Below are 16,158 nucleotides of genomic sequence, written 5' to 3'. Positions count from 1 at the left end.
TAGCTGATATCAGAGCTTTAGAGTATGCATGCTTAGGAGATATGTGCTGATTTATGGTGCCGTGAAACATAACTATATCGTGTAGTTCGTCGAACATGAGATAGTTTTGAAGTGGAGAACCTCAGAAAATGGAAATGTACATCAATGCATATTTCAGACTTCAATTATGATGAAATCATAAAAAAAAAGGCATTAAACTTAGCTTTTTCGACAAAGTTAGATTTTATTAACTTGAAAGTTGAATATCAGAATACAAACTTGGAGTAAGCTACTTAGGTGGCTATTTCTAATCATTATAGAAAGCTCCCTTAGGAAAATCCTTTTCGGCGATAGCATGTGCTACATTATTCTAATTACGCCTAACAAATGAATACGAAGAGAAAGTAAACTACGAATTCTAGAACTCCAAATCACTTAGGATGTTAATAATTAAAAGTTCAGTATATACTTTCTTTTAAATTTTAAGTATATAAAAGCCTCTGCGGCATCAATGTAAACTTTTTCATTGATGGTTGGATAGACAGACAATGCATGAAGATAGCAAAAGATGAATGTGACCGAAAATATGATTAGATGAAGTCATTTTTTAAAAATAAATCAATAACAAAATTCTGATTTAACATAATTTACTAAAATTATAATTCAAACCAACACTACATACTATTTATTAAAGAATAATGAGGATTACTGTCATTTTAATTCAAACCAAAATATTTATTAAAAATAGCAATATGATCTCATATTTTTTCATTATTTGTTTGTTTATAATATTTTTCAATCTATAATGATTTTAAAATGGTTCATAAATTAATATAAAATAATATTTATTATAACTTTTTTATTATAACTTCCCGCCCGTAGGATGGGCCGGTCCTAGTATTTTATATTGTGACGAAAATATTCGTTACAATACACTCATTTTCTTGTAGTGCTGCCTTGATGAGAAGATTCATCAAGTCCTTATTGCTAAGTTCGACGTCGAACTTTAATCCCCATTCAAATTTGATGGGAACGAATTTGTAGTCAAATTCATCCAAGTCTATATAGAACCAGTGGCGGACGTAGTAAGAACCGTATGGGGGCACATGCCCCCATCTAGTTTTTCAATTTCTTTGAGTAATTAAGCTTAATCAATGACAGTGCTCTCTAATGAATTATAAAATATAGTGAAAAATGTTATGTGCCCCCGATTAAATCCAGTTCTAGATCCGCCCCTGTATAGAAACCCTGATTAAGATTGAACAACCCAAAGTGAGATTAATAGAATAATACATGCCATGGGGATCTAAAACGAACCCTAATTATCAATCAAACAAAGGTTGTCACCTTGCTCTTTTCAGCTTGTTCCAGGAAAATATCAGCCTGTCTCATATATTCCGGATCATTCCAATCTTTTGGGCGGAAACCCCGCCTTCCTAGTGGTAACTCCGCCTCAGCCACTGCAACTGCCTTTCCCTCAGCCTTCCCCACTGGCTCAGCCTTCGGATCTATCTTCGGCTTCTTCAGCGGAGGAGAAAATTCTGACAAATCTCCAAAGTTGGTGATCTTGCCATCAGCCGAATCCCTACACATATCCTTTTTCATTTCCTTGGTAACGCACAGGTTAAAAAAGGCCTGTGACTAACGTGGTATATCTTATCGATAGTCCACGCATAACGTGGATTAATTTCTATAAAGGTAAATACATAATCCTAATTGTATTTGTAAATATATAACAAATATCATTTTCTAATTGTAAACTTTTTATCTATACTATTAAAAAAACACTATCCTACGTGTGATTTACAGAAATAAATGTCACTTAAACTAACAATCTCCTATATATTAGTTGAGAAACATTACAATTTTTTTTGTAGCCACGTGTCATCACTACGATGATTATTAAAATCATTAGAAAAATAGGTTGGTTCATCTAATTATATAATAAGTTTTTTATTGAACTAACCATAAATTCATTATTAATGTTCTTTATTATTTTCTTAAATAAAAATTACGGAATTGTCTAATTTGGCTACAGTATATTTGAAAATTAATGATTTTAAATAATAAAGATTTGATAAAAATTAGTGTATCTTCTATCATATTTGACCAATTTTTAACAAATTAAAATAAATTAAAAAAACTGCATTAACCATATAATAAAAATTATATTTTTCTGTATATGTTAAATTTTGAATTTTTAAAAACAACTATAAATTACTAAAACTGTCAAAAGTCTCATATTCAAATTTTGTGATCAATGGCTTAAAATTTTTCTTATGAAAAAATACAAATGACTGAAAAATCATATAAGTAAAAAGTTTAATTTAAATAATTATTAAGATTAAAATATATTTTTATATATATAAAAAATCTAAAATATAAATATTAAAAAATATATATATATATATATATTATTTTAAATTAAATTATACACCGTATAAAATACATAAATATTTTAATTTCAAAATATATTTTGAACAATTTTTTTTTGGTAAAAGCTTTGGACAAACATTGACAACTTGATTTTTTTTAAAATTATAAATTATTAAAACTATTAATCTCACAATAGAAAAGTTGTTATCAGTATTTTAAAGTTTTTGCTATAAAAGATACAAATGATCAAAAACATATGAGTAGCATCATTTAAAAGACATTAATATTAAAAATATAATATGTATGTTAATATCATTTAAATTTAATTATATATTCTATCAAATAATTGTTTAGATTAATAAAATTGATTTATGTGTTCGCACCAATTTAATTACATATGTAATAGTTACTGACTTTTAATTATTCAATATATATTTTTTCATAATATGTAAAAACATATAATACATAATATAATTTTTATATATAATGTTCATCCCGCGCAAAGCGCGGATCGTAATCTAGTACCTAGATATTTCATTAAGCACATATTGTATATACAATTTTGTTAGGATAAAAAATGAATATATGAAAATAATCTTTAACGGAAAACCATATTAAAGAATATCTAATGTCTCTTAATTTCATGTGTGATATTGAACTATATTAAAATGACACAATATGTAAGTAATGAATCTTTAATGGAACACAAAATTGACCTACAAATGTTTTGTTCTTTTAAGGTTTCTGATTACGACTTAAACACCATTTTTTCAAGATTTTGAGATATTGCGTGTTGTGTTCTCAAGCTGATTGGTTGTTGTCGATAGAAACTTTACATTTTGATCACAACTCTGAAGACCGAACTTAAAAACAATAGCGGACAGAGATGAAGTCCCTAGATATTTCGTGGGAAGGAGGAGCGTGGCCTGTTGCCGAAATCTTCGTCAGAGATTTACAAAAACGAGTACACAAAATCTTTGGAAGAGTTAATATACAACACCGGAACTATTAGCTTCACAATGTCACATGCATATTTCCCCGATCTAACTTTCCGATTACCAAATTTTTAAGCAAACAAAAAAACACTTTCCGATTATACCATTGTTGTTATTCAGATACTGTGTGAAGGTTCATCATGTTACTGATTGAGACTTATGTTTAAATGTACCTGACATGCTTTAGTTAAGGTTTAACTTACTATTTAAAATTTTCTATATAAAAATGGTTTATTTATGTAACCATATTAGGAGAATGTTGGATTGTAGGTACGATTGGACTGAGCCATTGGGGTGCACTATTTATATTTATCCGGGTTGAACACCGAAATTTTAGAAAGATATATTATTATTTTTAGCTGACTTCAATAATTGCACGATTTAAAAATAGGTAGACTCATTATCTCCTCAAAACTTAGGTAGACTTACTTCAAATATATGTATAGATGATTTCATTTTTTTAGTTTCATCTTGTTCTTACAAAACATTAGAATATTGTGTGCGTTTATAATCAAACCCATAACGCTCCAACGCGCTTAAGCATTGGGACGAGAGAGCGATTGAGATGAAGACTCATGACTTGATTGGCTCCACCAACCAGTTGGGCTCCTATGAACACCACAGGAACAGTCGGGCTGCAGCCTAGCTGAGCCAGTGCTTGTTCTATCTCCTTACCTCTGTTGATCTCATCTAACTCATAGATCGTTGGGTTCACGCCAAAGTCGACAAAGAGAGTCTTGATTGTGTGGGACATGCAGCACGAGTTCTTGCTGAATATCACAACAGGTTTCTCGGATACCATCTTTTGTAGCTTCTCCATCGGTGATAAAAGTATGGTTTCTGGAAGAATTTTCCTTTTAGAATATGAAAAATTTTCAACTTAGGGGAAATGTGGAAACTGGAAAGCTTTAGGAATTTTGGGACCAAGATGAGAGAAGTGACTTTGAATTCTTGTGTTTGATGTAATAAGATCGACTATAAGCGTTCCTATATATAGCATCTTCACAAAGGCATGCAGACAAATGAAATGAAGATTCTATGCTATTGTTCTCTCATCTTGGGGATATAATGTACGTGTCTGGTTTTCAATACTATAAAGGGTTCCCACATTTTTTAAATAACAAAATATTGTTAAGATTTAGTTTCAAAAAAAAATATTGTTAAGATGGTGGGAATATATGTAAAAAGTTGGAGTTATGGTCGGTTGAGTTACTCGTGGCTATTACAGACTAAAGGATCAAAAAAGGTTATCAACTGGGAAAGGGATAAAACAATGTTTGAGTCTTCTTTTAGAAAAGGATATTACAAAATCTTAGCTGTGGAGAATATATTATGATACGGACGAATCATGTGATGTTTATAAGTAGTACGGTCTTTCAATTTATTGAGCTGTAAAAAGAACTGCAGTATCGCATTTTCTTATATCGCATTATTTAGTTTGTTACATTCTTGAAACTAGAATAATCTAAAGACTTAGGTAATAATCCGTGCCTTGCGCGGAATGTGATTATTAGTTTCTTTATTTTTTAATAAAGAGATATAAATCTGTTTAATCTGGTTATCGGTTCGGTTTTAGGTTGTTTTTTTGGTTTTTAATCTCCTAAAATATAACTATCATTTTAAAATCAATATGTATTTGGTTTGTTCGGTTAAAATGTTTGATGTTTTTTTTTTGTGATAATCAAAAATTACTATTATTTATTTTTTTTCATGTTATGAATCTTAGATAGTCGTAATGTCGAATCAATTATTTCATATTATAGTTTTTAAACAGATAATAGTTTAAAAAATAATTATTAAGACAAATCATTTTACTACAATTTAGTCGATAGTGAAAAAAACATTAAGAAAAATAATATTTTAACTTCCAAAAAATTAGATATTTCAGTTGTGGTAAATACTTAGTTCTAAGGTGCTCACGTCAATGTGCACATGTATGTGTATGTAAAAGTATATAAAGATGGTTGATAAATATATAAAGATACTGTTAATTAATATTAAATGACATTTTTCAAAATAATACATGAAAAATAAAATTATTTAAAAATAAAAATATTATAAAATTTATATAAACTATAATATATAACTTATATATAATTCTTTAAATATATGTATATATGTGCATATAACGGATCTAATTGGATATCCGTTCCTATAAATATTGATATTTGTGATTTGCTTTTTTTTACGGATATTGCATTTTAGTATTTAATTTGCTTCATAGAGTAACGAATATCCAGATTTTTCTGTTCGAATCAAAACGGATAACGAATTGAATCAAAATTAATGAATAATTTGTCCAGCTCTATTCGTAAACAATAAAAATAATGTAAAGAAGAACCATGCATATGAGTTTTATATTAAAAAACGTAAAATACATAGTGTGAACATATTTATGTAGAGTTTGACTGAGAAGTTCTATACATGAGACATGTGTCTATTTTAGTGTGAACACATTTATTACAATATTTCTACATGTGACATGTATCCAGTTTAGTGTGAACGCATTTATTACAATGTTTTTCTTTTAATATATAAGAGATAGCTTTCCTTTTTTTTAACACGTCTAAAAATAGCTTCCAATCTTTTAGTTTGATACGAAAGTTTTATTTTCTAATATAACTATTTTGTGCAACTAATTACCAAAATAACTATATGTTATAAAAAAAGTGAAAAGTAAAATTGTTCAATGTTTTGTGATTTTTATTGTCTTATAATTATTTTTGTAACCGGTTTAATGTTGATTTTTATCATCAGGTTTATACAGCGCTGTGCTGAAAATTCGATTTTACATACAAATTTGATCGTTGCCACTCCTTTGAGATAGTTTAACTTTTAGATACGTCTTAAGACGCTCATTTGCTTCTTCAATACAGGTGCTAAGCTTAGATATAAAGTTTCCAGCTCATTTGCTTCTTCAATATTTGTGAAATTAGAGATCGCATGATATTACCTCAATAATCCTGACCACTTGTGAGAAAAAGGTAAACTATGTGGTTCCGTTTTAGCCTTATCGTCATGCATGAAGTTCGAATATTACGATGTCAAGCCTCAAGAATCAAACCAACTTGAGCTTTATTCCCTATTCGATGAATAAAAGTTATGTCAAGTCAAACTCATGGCTAAGAGATGGATTTGATAGAGAAGCAGGCAAGTTGTATTCCAAAATAAAACAACTGAAATGTTAAGTCACATTTTTTATTTTGCGCCTTTCAATGATTTAAATGTTGGCCCAATGTTGATCTCAAGAGTCGTTATTCTTATGTCAAGATAAAAGTTTATTATGATTTTCAGTGTACGTGATTCACGTACCGACACATATATGTATGTACATAATATGCCAAATCACATCTAATTCCTCAACTGGTCCGTACCGTCCTATAACATGGAATAAAATATGTAACAATCTAACAAAGTTCATTATATGGTAGAATCCAATTCTTTACACACTTTGGTGTAATAGTTAGAATGCCATTTTCTATAATGAGGTTGAACAATCACTTCCAAGAAAACTTTGTTATGGATAGTGAAGAATTTAGTGATGGATTTATCCAAATTCAAAACTATCTTTAAATTGATAAAAAATATTTTTTCTGATTATACTTGATAGATTTGTTATAAGATCCAGATATCAATCAAATTTATACAACTTGCAGCTAATTTTCACGTCTGACTAGCTAGATAACAATCAGCAAACACACATTTTATGTTTTTTTGGCATAGGACGATTATATAAAATTAATAGTTAACGCTTAATAATTCATACAAATTAAAACCATACAAACTAAAGTAGTTATTTTTACTTTTGAGCTATGCATATATATATATCCATGACGAAACTGATAAATTTTGCGTTTTTAAATGATGAACTCTAGGATAAAACTTGGCCTTCTTCAATGTTCAAAAAAAAAGTTGACATCTAATATGTGATGTTAATTTACATATTTTCAACAGACCATCAGTAACATGGTAAACAGCTAGTTATTTGAATTAGTTCTCCATTTTGTTTTAAGAAAACCCTTTCCATAAATTTCATACAAGTGATATTACATCAAATGTTATCGTTTTTTTTTGGTCAAATCTATAAAACCCTTTTCAGATATATTTTGATATGATAAACCCAAGTACAAAATCAAACTTTATTTTACAATACAACTTTGCCATGTAGATAAATTTGCTTCATAATAAAGAGCTTTAAGTAGAAGCTCTTAATCTTTAGAGCAAACAAAACCGATGTTCTCTCTTTTCGATTATTCTCTAGCAAAGCGTCCAACATAATTCAGTTTCGTCATCGTTTTGACTTACAGTAACATTAACTTATTGTATACAATTCTTTACCTACTAGAGGTATTTCGTCTTTAATTTTCAGTTGATCATCTGTTTTGGAGAATATTATGCGTAAATAATAATATAAATTTTATCTTATTCTTTACATCATAATAAAGTTTTTAATTTTCAGTGTACATTACATAATTAGATTCCTGCTTGCATATCTTTTTTTCCGAAAGTTATTTTTTTAATAACACTGATTTATTATGATATGCATGCTTGCATATCTATATACAGAAAAATGTAACGGTAGCTGATTAATAATGTTGGAACCAGTCGCGGTCCTACATAGTACATAGTATCAAATATCAATTTCTTCGATTGTGCAATTACATTATTCTGTATTTTTGTAAGTAGCTGATTGTAATCATAGAGATTAGGCAAGCAAGAATAAGGTCTTGTAGTGTATAAGTGTGTATAAACATTCTGCAATAACACACATAAGTTCCTTCAATTCTTCATTTGTGCGTCTTTGATTTGTAACAACAAACAATCGGTTTTTTTTCCTGCTAAAATAATCAAACCTTTATTCCATCTAAATTAAAGTTTTAAATATGTTTTTCCACCAAAAGTTATAAATATGTTTAAACGTAACAAAATACAGTCCTTGAATATCGTTTTTCAAATATATTACCAAATAAAGAAACAATAGATTTGATTTTGTGGTGCATGGAGTGTTTCTATAAATGGATTAAAGTTGATCGATATCTTTGTTTTGTTCATGCCGACTCAACTTCCTTTGCCAGATTTTCCTACACAACCCCAAAACGAAAAGGCAAGTTATGTAAGAGATTTCTTGTATCATTCCTATGATATCAAACTAATTATTTAACTTGTATATACCTCTACATGATCAACTTTATCTTCGTCCTTTAAAACCGGAACTTCATCGTGATCTGTGGACGCAGTTTCTACGTTTTCTGCTGCCACAATCTCTACATTCTCTGTAGTTAAAGTATCTTGAACTTCTGATTCTGTTGTTTCCGAAGTTTGTACATCTGGTTTTGGTTCTTCAATCTCAGGAGGTGAAATTTCAGTGTCGACATCACCCGAAATTTTATCGTCAATACTTTTTTCCTCTTCGACCACAGTCTCAATATCACCTTCCTCTGCTATTCAAACCGAAAAACATATGCGTCAATGTTTTCTACACAATAGACAAACAACTCTGAGGAAAAAAATATACTTATAATCTACATTAGGTGTATAATTTCTATATAAAATAAATGTTTTAGACATTATAAACCGCATGGAAATGATGAAAGCATGACAAGATACATGGTTTTTTCGTTAAATAGCCAACATTTTTTCTTTTGAAACACAACATTAATTGATTAATAGAGGGTTAGTAAAACAAACATGATCTCCGTGAAAGATTTATTCTTGAGTTCACCCCCTAGGGTGAACCTCACCAACCAATAGGATTGTGTTATTTCATATTCGATATCTTTTTAAAAAGAAAACAAAATATTGTCAAATTATATTATGTTTTTAAAATTAAAAGGTAAAAAAAAATAATAATAATAATAGTAATTACAAAAAAAAATATTTTTAACGTCGTCAGCAAAACATTAAACCCTAAATCCTAAAACACTCAAGGGTTTAGGGTTTAGGATTTAAGGTTTAGGGTTTAGGGTTTAGGTTTTAGGGTTTTAGTGTTTTTTTATTTAGAGTTTAGAATTTATCCAAGGGTTTACGGTTTATCCAAGGGTTTAAGGTTTACCCAAGGGTTTAGCGTTTACCCAAGGGTTTAGGGTTTAAGATTTAGGGTTTAGGATTTAGGGTTTAGGATTAGGATTTAGGGTTTAGTATTTTGGTGACGACGTTAAAAATATTTTTTGTTACTTTTTTTTTCTGTAACTACTATTTTTTTTTTTACTTTTTTTATTTTGAAAACATAATATAACCTGACAATATTTTGTTTTCTTTTTTAAAAGATATCGAATTTGAACTAATGAAATTTTATTGGTTGGTGAACCTAGAGGTAGCAGTAGTTATATATCGGGGAAGGGTTGCTATTGGTTTGTTGTGTTGGTCTGATTGGTTTTTGGATAAAGGGTGTTCCTCCCGTGTGGCTGAAGTTGTGTAACTGAATGTTGGTCTTGGTGACCTTTTATTAATGTAACAGATGACAGAAAAAAAAAGAAGGTATATATAATTTGCGTACCATTTTGTTTATCCACAATCAAAACGCTCTCATTTACGTCGTTGGATGTTTCCTCCGTCACAATATTTTCTGGCACTATTGCCATTACCGGCGGCAAAATGGCGGTTTCCTTTTCCTCTGCTTTGTGTTCATCTTCCCCAGCTTCCTTTTCCTCTGGCTTCTCACCACAATCTACTTCAGCTTCTTTTTCCTTCTGGGTATTGTTTTCCAAGGTGGTATCTGGCCGGTCTGCAGAAACCGCAGCGGCGACGTCGGTGCTTTTCTGGCATTGGCAGCTTTCTTGTTTCCTTATTGTCTCATTTTCTTTACCCTTCACTGATTCAGCTTCTAAGGGTTTTCTAACCGTTCTGGTGTTTCCCGTAACAACATCGTGTTTTGATTTTCCACAACCCATTTTTATTTCTGTAATTAAGATAAGTTGATTCTATGAAGAAAAGAAAAGCAATATGTTGATGGAAAGGATGAATCTTTTTGATGAATTTTTAATGAAGCAGATTTAAGTGAACGATAAACCAATTCCAGTTATTGTTGGTTTTTTGCGTTGTGATTCGCTTTTGTTAGAAAATGGTTCTTTTGATCTCTTTTAGATGTTGCTTGGTGTTCCAAACTTAAGGCTATACCATTTTTCAAAAGAAATTTGAATTATTTAGTTTTCTGTTTCTTATTAATAGAATAGAGAGGTTATATTTAGTTAGAGAGACATGGGAGGCATCCTAAAATTAAAATATTGAGGGGCAAATAGAAAAATACCTTTATAAATAAACTAATTTTTCTTTATTAAAGAAATTTGAAACTAAAAGTTGTTGTATTGTATTGACTGAAAAACGTAACTAGTAACTTGACTACTGTAGATCGACAAGAAAAACAGTATAGTTTTTATCATTTGAGTGGAGTTTATGGAATTTGCTTATTAAAAAGAGGTTCCACTGGTAGATAAAAATAAAAATGTGAATGCATGTTTTAGTACTAGAACATGCGAAGGGCTTATTTGTGAAATAATAGAAAAAAGAAAAAAAATAGTTTTGGAGATAGATGATAAAGAGAAATAGGAAGAAAAAAAAAAAGAAGAGAGGAGGTGTAATTTTAGTTAGTAAATTATGGTTTTTTTTGTTAGTGAATGCAATTTCCAATATGTGAATTTGACAAAAACGAAATTTGGAAAGAACGAAATTTGGCGAATGCAATTTCCAATGGCTGTCACTCTAACCTCGTTCCACAGCTACTACTTTGGCATGTTTTCAGGCCTGGCAGGCTTGTATCTACTTATGAGCTTTGGAAAGAACGAAATTTAAGGCTACATGATGTAGTAACGCGTCCTCCTGCAACGGTGCTGAAAAAAATGGGCAGACCATGCGGTGGATCTCTTCTTGAGATTTGGCTCACGATCTGATTTCTTTCGGTTTTAGGAAGAGCTTCGTGCTTTACCTACATCCTCCTAGCTTCTCCTTTCTCTCTCCTTGTTATTCTGTTTTTCTATCGTAATGTTTTTACTCTTGTTTGTAAATATTTTAAAAAATGAAGGCCTTTATCAAAAAAAGAATTTGACAAAAATAAGCAGAAAATGGTTCGACTATTCAATTTCATGCATTCTACGGTTACTCTTTGTGTCATTTTGTATCCTTTAGGAACTTGGCCCATAATGAGAAGAACTGTCCCCTTTTTGTGCGTAAGCCTAGAATAGTAAAACAACGTGTAACATCCAAGTTCTGATATATGAAAATGTTTAAGATAATTGATTTTACTACTTATATCACCAAAATTGGCTTACTTTTTCCGTAACACATCTGTTTAAAACTCAAGAATTAAGCGTACTTGGGGTAGAGTAGTGAAAGGATGGATGATCTATCGGAAAGTGACTCGCGATACCGTGCGAGTGAGGCCAAAGCACGGGGAAGGTCGGGTGGTGATTGCAGGGTCAGTAAACAATGATTTCGAGCCTTTGGAAAAATTAACGGACCGATCGTTGGAATGAGATGCGGCCCACGGGCCGAGAGAGCGGACATGGGTGGCCCATTAGCCGTTGACGGTCGGGGCGTTACAAGTGGTATCAAAACCAGGTTAGCCATCTCGGTTCTGACCCGAGAGGCGTCTTGAGACATGTCATGAGGCGCAACGAAGATGTTGTGTTATTTAAGAGGGTTGAATTGTAACATCCCGAGTTGTGATATATGGAAAGGTTTAAGAGAATTGATTTGACTAGCTGTATCACCAAAGTTGACTTACCTTTTTCGTGTTACATCCGTTTAGAATTCCAGAGTTAAGCGTGTTTGGGCTGGAGTAGTAAAAGGATGGGTGACCTATCGGGAAGTTTTCGCGATACCGTGCGAATGAGGTCAAGGTCGGGTGGTGATTGCAGGGTCAGTAAACAATGATTTCGAGGATTTGGAAAAATTAGCGTACCGATCGTTGGAACGGAATGCGGCCCACAGACCGAGAGAGCGGACGTGGATGGCCCATTAGCCGTTGGCGGTTGGGCGTTACACAACATTTGAATAGTTATAAAAGAATTTTCTCTTAGTAAAATTGTCAATGGTTACAACTTACATCTATATTTCACTTTAGTGGCATGTCCATGCTATATAGTAAAGGGAAGAGAAGTATTTTACGATGATTGAATAAATGGTAACACCATAAGAAAACAATTTGACTAAACATTAAAAGCAAATAGACAGTTACATGATTGTTGATAATGACTTTACACATAACAAACGAGAAGAAACAAGCAGAAACAGTAAATTAAAGCACTCGTTTTAGGGTATTAAATTTTAAGGAAGCTTCATAGCATCAAGAACAACAAGAAGCATAAACACAATTGAAGCAAGAAGAGTGATGGCAACAGAAGCAGCAGCTTGGTGACAGAACTTTCCAAAGACGTTACAAACTTTCTTCCACATCACATGTTTATTCCCTTGTGAACCCATTAGCCCGATTGCACCGGCGGCTCCAGTGCCAGAAAATAGCAAACCCACCATTACTAGATCTCCTATCAAAACCGCCATTAACAACCCTTTGCTTCTTCTGCCTTTGCAGATCATCAGAACCGCTATCGAGATTGCTGTGTAACCGCAAGCTATAGCGTTTGCCGAAATGTTGTACCTACAGCATTTATATAATCATATATTGCTTCTTTTTTTTTTCCAACAATCATATATTGCTTAATTTCTGTATTTTAAGCAAGCTATGAATTTGTCTTGTTTTTATAATTAGTATTAAAATGTTGTTTATTTATTGCTCGTCATGCCAGCTACAGTCACTGTACATTAAATTTTCTGTGGACCAACATCGCTGTTATGAAAAAAAAAATTGGGTAGTTGAACATTTATGATAAGATAATTACGAAATTTACTAAACACTGTCTATCTGTCAATGATTTTATATTATTCTACATATATGTGGACACATGTATGACTGTTATACATGGACATATAACACATAAAGTCAGTAATTAACGGTAATTAAGTAAAATATTAGTTCAGCATTCCTTATGCGCATGCAACGGTATGTATCAGATCTGTCAATTTATCCGTAGTTGTAACATTTTCAGATATTACGCAAATAAGTGTCACTATGACATTTTTCGTACAAATTAAAAAAAATTATTGAAATATATGTAAATTATTATTAATTACATCTCCTTTACCAATAGTATAGTATTTGAGATAAATAAAATTATTTATAAAATCAATGCAATTTGCAATTAATTTTCAGATGAGAATAAGTATAATTTGCATTGAAATTGTAAAATGATACTTTTTGTGTAACAAAAAAAAAGAAGTTAGAATGGCATTTATTATGAAGCAGAGTGAGTATTCTAATTTGCGTATTGTAGTGACTGCGCGTTGATCCGTGTTTACTACTACATCTGTTCATGAAAATAAGATTTTCTAAAGTGTTCACGCTTATTAAGAATTCAATAAATATTTATAATTTAATTTTTCTTTTACTTTATTATACACTTTCCAATAACTTTTCACCAATGAAATTTAATCAATTCAAATATTTTCACTTGATGTTTCTTAAAAGTATAAAAAAATATCTTGAACATATAGAAAATCTATCTTTATGGAACAAGTAAAAAATCTAAAACATCTTAATTTCAGGAACGGAGAGAGTACTTCAAATCAATCGACAGCTATAAGTCTATAACCAATTTGAACAAAATTTTACTTGTAATTGAAAAGCTTAAATATGTACAAATTAACGACAAAGATGCAAATTATGCGGCCTTTAGCTACCCCTTTTATGAACCAGTGTCTATATCCCGTGCTCTTCATGAGGATTTTTTTTAATAAAGTTCAATATGTTAAAAAAAACGAAAACTGATCTTAAATCTCATATATATGAATGGTTCCGTAACCATTTTTCATTTTGAAAAATTATTGAATGATTAATAAAACAAAAACTTATCTATAATTTAAATTTTGATTTTTTAGTTTTAGCTAGCGCATGTAAAAGTTGTGTTTGTAACAATCAATTCATGGTCGGTGGAAATGAGAAAGTAAGAGAGAGGCTTACACAAAGGCAGACAAGTAAGAAGCTTTGGCTGTTGTCGAGACATCAAGAGGAGGTAGAGTTGGAATAAGCTTAATAGACACAACCTTTGTCTGTTTCGCGACACCAAGTACAGTTGCAGCCACCATTGTAAGAACCAAAGCCAACACTCTCATTGTTAATTCAAGAACTTTTCTTGACCCACTCTCCCTCTTTCCTTTTTCAATTTCCATCCCATTCATATTGTTCTTGCGCTCTTGTTCCATTACGTCTCACTCCAAAGAGAGAAAGAGATATATAGAGAGAGAGAAAGGACTAGAGGAGTAATAAATTATTGCATTTTCCCAACTTCTAAAGCTCTGGAGTTGTGAGTAGAGAGAAGTACTCTCTCCGTTCCTAAATGATAGACTTTTTAGTTTTTTCACACATATTAAGAAAACACATTAAACTACCATAATAAATGTATTGTTTTCTGCAATTTTCAATTTTCAATTTTCAATAACTTTTAACTAATAGTAATTCAATAAAGTCAATTAATTTTTTTGAATTTTACAATTTTATCATAGAAAACACAAAAAATATATTTTTTTGAAACAAACTTTTTTTAAAAAAAATCTATCGTTAAGAAACGGAGGGAGTATATTATATACTATTACTTGCCGGAATGGTATAAGCTTACTGTTTCAAGAAAAAAGGTGTATGCTTACATAACACACCTCAAGTGTGGATAGCAATAATGATGTCTACGTGGCTTCGCGTTTACATGGGGCGAGAGAGGTTCTTGAGCTTACGAAATAAAAAATTTATATAGATACGTAAAATGAAGTGTGAACACGTCGTCGAAACGACAAAAAACAAATGTGTGAATACATTATTCATCGAAAGTTGGGGGAAGAAAATTTGTGGAGTTTGCGAATTTTAGGGTGTTCATTGCAAGCGTCGAATTAGGTAACACTGATGTGTACACACTACATACTACATACTACATACTACATACTACATACTACATACTACATACTACATACTACATACTACATACTACACACTGATATTCGATCTCAAATGGTTTAATAGCAATTGCCGATATTTTGATAAGTCTTTGTCTATTTTTTCAAACAGTATAGATATTTTCATATGTGACAAAAAAAAAAGATATTTTCATATGATAAATATGATTGGAAAAACAAATTTTATAAAGTTAATATTCAGAAATTTTCAAAAACAAAGCATTACACGAGCAAATATATGTGCTAAATAGAAAAATACAATACGAACTAGAGCTTGACCCACACGAAGTTTTGTTTTTATCTCTTTACAAATTGTTTAGTAACTTTTTTAAATATATAGATTATTAGATATTTTTAAGTTCATACAAACTTATCCGGATGCGAAAGAATCCAGATCGAATCCTATCTGAAAATTTATTATACGCAAACATAGTTTAATTGTAAAATAAAAAAACCTGATACCCGTAAAAATCGATTTGTATCTGAACGTATAATTGAATGTCAGTGTCTAACTGATTATGTAAATAAAGAAAAACAATTTGGTAACTGGTTTGAATTCTTGTCACTAATGGAGTAATTTCATTTAAACTCATGAAATTATTATGGTTAATACGTAAAATAAATAACATCGAATTATTATGGTAAATACAATTAAATTAAATAGTTTAGAAGTGTGAAAAAATGTAAAATATGTAATAAAATATTTAAATAAAAATAATAAATGAATTAGTTAGAATTAATCAAAAAAGAATGAAAAATCTGTAAAAGCCCCGTTAAAAATAGGTAAAAATTATTTTGTACTTCTATTTTAATA

The 16,158-nt window shown here is 30.6% G+C and overlaps 3 protein-coding genes across 4 annotated transcripts; all 3 read right to left on the bottom strand.

The window, feature by feature from the left end:
- Window positions 1-3,736: 3,736 nt before the first annotated feature.
- LOC106449438 (monothiol glutaredoxin-S4-like) lies at window positions 3,737-4,393 on the bottom strand. Its single transcript, XM_013891197.3, has one exon. It carries the CDS (start codon window positions 4,168-4,170, stop codon window positions 3,862-3,864), a length of 309 nt encoding a protein of 102 aa, XP_013746651.1. The 5' UTR covers window positions 4,171-4,393; the 3' UTR covers window positions 3,737-3,861.
- A 4,000-nt stretch (window positions 4,394-8,393) lies between these two features.
- Window positions 8,394-12,264, bottom strand: LOC106450375. 2 transcript variants are annotated; one of them, XM_022712980.2, is made up of 3 exons: window positions 9,847-12,264; window positions 8,523-8,791; window positions 8,394-8,431 (listed from the first exon to the last, which is right to left on the bottom strand). In XM_022712980.2, the coding sequence occupies exons 1-3, from the start codon at window positions 10,238-10,240 to the stop codon at window positions 8,399-8,401; spliced, it is 696 nt and encodes a 231-aa protein (XP_022568701.1). In that variant the 5' UTR covers window positions 10,241-12,264; the 3' UTR covers window positions 8,394-8,398. The 2 variants fall into 2 exon arrangements, with proteins under 2 accessions (XP_022568701.1, XP_013747478.1); XM_013892024.3 differs by having other exon boundaries at window positions 8,523-8,788.
- Window positions 12,265-12,477: 213 nt separating this feature from the next.
- On the bottom strand, window positions 12,478-14,734 carry LOC106445821 (CASP-like protein 1E1). Its single transcript, XM_013887458.3, has 2 exons — window positions 14,362-14,734; window positions 12,478-12,942 (listed from the first exon to the last, which is right to left on the bottom strand). Exons 1-2 carry the CDS (start codon window positions 14,601-14,603, stop codon window positions 12,612-12,614), a joined length of 573 nt encoding a protein of 190 aa, XP_013742912.1. The 5' UTR covers window positions 14,604-14,734; the 3' UTR covers window positions 12,478-12,611.
- Window positions 14,735-16,158: the final 1,424 nt, after the last annotated feature.

Source organism: Brassica napus, chromosome C7, assembly GCF_020379485.1.
Source record: "Brassica napus cultivar Da-Ae chromosome C7, Da-Ae, whole genome shotgun sequence".
Classification (NCBI taxonomy): Eukaryota; Viridiplantae; Streptophyta; class Magnoliopsida; order Brassicales; family Brassicaceae; genus Brassica; species Brassica napus.
Note: the sequence above shows the minus strand (reverse complement) of the source record. Positions and strands in the feature narration are given on the sequence as shown.